At 44.8% G+C, this 3359-nt stretch overlaps 1 protein-coding gene across 1 annotated transcript; it reads left to right on the forward strand.

Moving 5' to 3' along the window:
- Positions 1–740: 740 nt before the first annotated feature.
- On the forward strand, positions 741–3107 carry PATE1 (prostate and testis expressed 1; the record flags this gene model as incomplete). The annotated part of the gene is made up of 3 exons (XM_081037178.1): positions 741–792; positions 2109–2225; positions 2968–3107. 3 exons carry the CDS (start codon positions 741–743, stop codon positions 3105–3107), a joined length of 309 nt encoding a protein of 102 aa, XP_080893304.1.
- Positions 3108–3359: the final 252 nt, after the last annotated feature.

The following is a 3359-nucleotide window of genomic DNA, read 5'->3' on the forward strand; positions in this document are numbered from 1 at the left end:
TTACGGTGGCCAAGACATGGAAACAACCAAAATGTCCTTCGATAGATGAATGGATAAAGAAGTTGTGGTACATATACACAATGGAATACTATTCGGCGTTAAGGAAAGATGATATAGGAGCATTTGTGACAACATGGATGGATCTCGAGAGAATAATGCTAAGTGAAATAAGTCAGACAGAAAAAGCAGAGAACCCTATGATTTCACTGATATGTGGTATATAAACCAAAAAGAACAAGACAAACAAATGAGAAACAAAAACTCATAGACACAGACAATAGTTCAGTGGTTACCAGAGGGTAAGGGGGTGGGGGGTGGGAGATGAGGGTAAGGTGTGATCAAATATATGGTGATGGAAGGAGAACTGACTCTGGGTGGTGAACACGCAATGGGATTTATAGACGATGTAATACAGAATTGTACACCTGAAATCTATGTAAATTTACTAACAATTGTCACCCCAATAAAATTAATTTTTAAAAAAAAAAGGCAAAAAAAAAAAAATCCTGAGTGGTGGGACTGGACCAAATCAGGTGCAGGACTTACCTAGCCAGTCCCTCTCTCCCCAACTTGCCTAAAAGAGAAATGACAGAGTCACTGGTTTCCCTAGGAGAAGGATAGACTTTGAAGGACTTCCACAGAGTCCCCGCCCCTGGAACTTTCCTGGGGAAGCCCAGCCTGGCAGATGTATAAATAGCCACCTTGCAGCTTCCTGTAACCTGCTCCTTTCTCCCTCCAAAATGCACAAGCCCCTCCTGCTGGGACTCCCTATCCTCCTCTGCTGCTTTAGAGGTGAGTCCCTAGGGTTGAGAGTTGGACAGATGTGTCAAGGTCCCTGGAATGAGCCAGGGTTCCCATGACAGAGGTCCTCATATGGGAGCCCTATGGTAATAGAAGCTGTCATTCTAATGCCATGCCTTCCACCATGATGCAGCATGTCTTAGTCCTTCCCTGGAGGAGGAAATAGGTGGATCATGAAGGAATTGAGAGGATTTTCACAGGAGCTGTGAGGTGGGGTTTGTTAAAATGAGGTCTGCAGAGACTGTATCTTTTTTTCCCCCCAACAGTACTATCTGGGTCATTTTCAGACAATGAGCAAACAAGTGAGTAGAAATGGATCAGTGGGTGGGGAGGGGAAGGTTGGGGGTGGGGGGATGAATGGGGCAGGGTGTGCATTGGGGATTGAAAGGGACCCAGAGATGGACTTTGAACTCCAACACTCAGCAAACTCTTCTAGCAGGATGGGGCTGGGATGAGAGCTGATTTTTAAGTTTGACAAAAAAAAAAAAAAAAAAACATGAACATCAGTTGACAAGGCTTAGGACGAGCTGATAAAGGACCAGAAAAAGAAAAAAGAGAAAATAAAAAGTTGAGTGTACAGGCACCAGCTGGCAAAATCCAAAGTGCAACAACTTAAGGAATGTCAGATGCTTTTCCTCATAGTCAGCTTCCAGACACATGTAGAGAAGAAAGCCACCCGGGGTCAATTAAAAAGAAGGGAATGCAGTTTAAAAAAACACAAACAAAGCGTACTTATCTTTCTCCTGGTCTGTGTTGCGTCCTATAGGGATGGGTGGGGGAATCTATGGGGCTGAAGAGAATTAAAAGGAAGGAAGAGGTCCAGAGGTGACAAGGCTTTGGGGGACAGAAAGGGCCTAGAGGGGCTTCAGGTGAAGAGCACAGGGTGACTTACAAGGATTACAAGGGCCTTTTGCTGGGGTAGATCTCAGGCAAAATTACAGATTTATTTTATGTTTTATTTCTCTTTGCCAACACAGGCCATAAACTTTGTTAATGAAAAGCATTTTCCTGATAAGTGTGAAGAAGACCTGATCTGATTATCTTGCTCTTGATTTTGTTCCTCTTTTCCTTATCCCTTCGTCTTTCTTCCCCCTCCCATTTTTTCAGGCTAAAACTCTTGAGGCCATAACCCCAGTCCCTCTCTTGGCTCTATTTTAATAGAGGCAGGTGCCCACGCTTAAAGGGTCTCTGCCAAAGCCCTCCTGGTTCCAAGCAGATGTCCAACCTGACAGGGGAAATGGGTCCTTTCACGACAGTGTGAGGTCTGCTCTCACTTCCAATTCTCTACTTTCTGGCCCAAATTATAGAAATTATTCAGTGTAGGATGTGCCACATCCAGTTTCCAGGAGAGAAGTGTTCCAGAGGCAGAGGACTATGTACTGCAACAGCGGATGAGGCTTGCACAATTGGGAGGATCTTCAAAAGTAAGTTGTGGGTTGAAAGAAGGAAGAAGGGGCTGAAGAAGCAGACAGGGGCATGTCAGCCATAGTAAAAGGGGGACCTCATTTCGCTCAGGCGGTCTCAGTCCTGGGGTGGCTGATATCTCTACCTCTATCATATGCCATAATGAAAATAGATGAGGGTGATCACCAAGGGGTGGGAATCTGTAACTATAGAACCAGTATTTTGAGGAGCCTGAAGGAAGCAGAGACCATGGAGGTGAGAGGAGAAGCACACGACGGCCAATGGAGAATCAGTGTTGGAATGAGGAGGGCAGCTCGCTGTATTGGTCCTTGCCTGGAATTCCTTACGGGCGGTTTTAAACTGTGGAAACAGAGGGCTAAGGTCAGCAGTAGAGACTGGCTAAATGGCCCTTGATGGGTAAGACTAAATATCATGATTTCTTTATTTTCCTGCCTTTATGCCAAGTGATCCCTTGGCGTTTATAACCCTTACTGAAATCAGTGCTGACTCTCAACTAAAACATCCAGCTTTGGCAATCCCAGATTCGCTGCCGTTATTATCTTCCCACGCCCAATAAGTTTCTTAAACCACTCTCCCATTGCCTTTCCTTTTGGGAAACACCCACATTGCAACATCTTCCAATTCTTTACATTTGAACAACAGCCTTGAACTACAAAAGGTTGTTTTTATATGCTGGTGTAGGTCGGAAGGAAGTTTCTTTGCAGAAGCCTCTTTGCTGATTGTCTCTCCTCCCTTCTGCAGATGATGGTACTCTCTGGTTAACCTTCCTGGGCTGCCTAAAGAACTGTGCTAATGTGAACAACATAAAATGGAATACCTATTTTGTGAACCTCAGGTGTTGCAGGAGCAATGACTTGTGCAATGAACTTGCTGATGCTTGAGTACGCTCACAAGGATTGATCCTAGAAACTGCTGGTCCTTCTATGGCTCCAATCTCTGGGCGACATTGTTGCCGTGGCCTATTCACAATGATTCCTAAAAACATTTCAGATTGCAAACACATGGCTCTGTCTTTGGCATGTGTAAGAAAAAGCCCTCTCCTTTTCTGGATTCTGTGTCTTGGCCCCTTTGGTGGAGAGAGGGAGCACCTTAAGAGGAAGATCAAGATATCCTGCAGGTTGTTACAAAACCTA

Source organism: Rhinolophus hipposideros (assembly GCF_964194185.1).
Source record: "Rhinolophus hipposideros genome assembly, chromosome: 24".
Lineage (NCBI taxonomy): Eukaryota > Metazoa > Chordata > Mammalia > Chiroptera > Rhinolophidae > Rhinolophus > Rhinolophus hipposideros.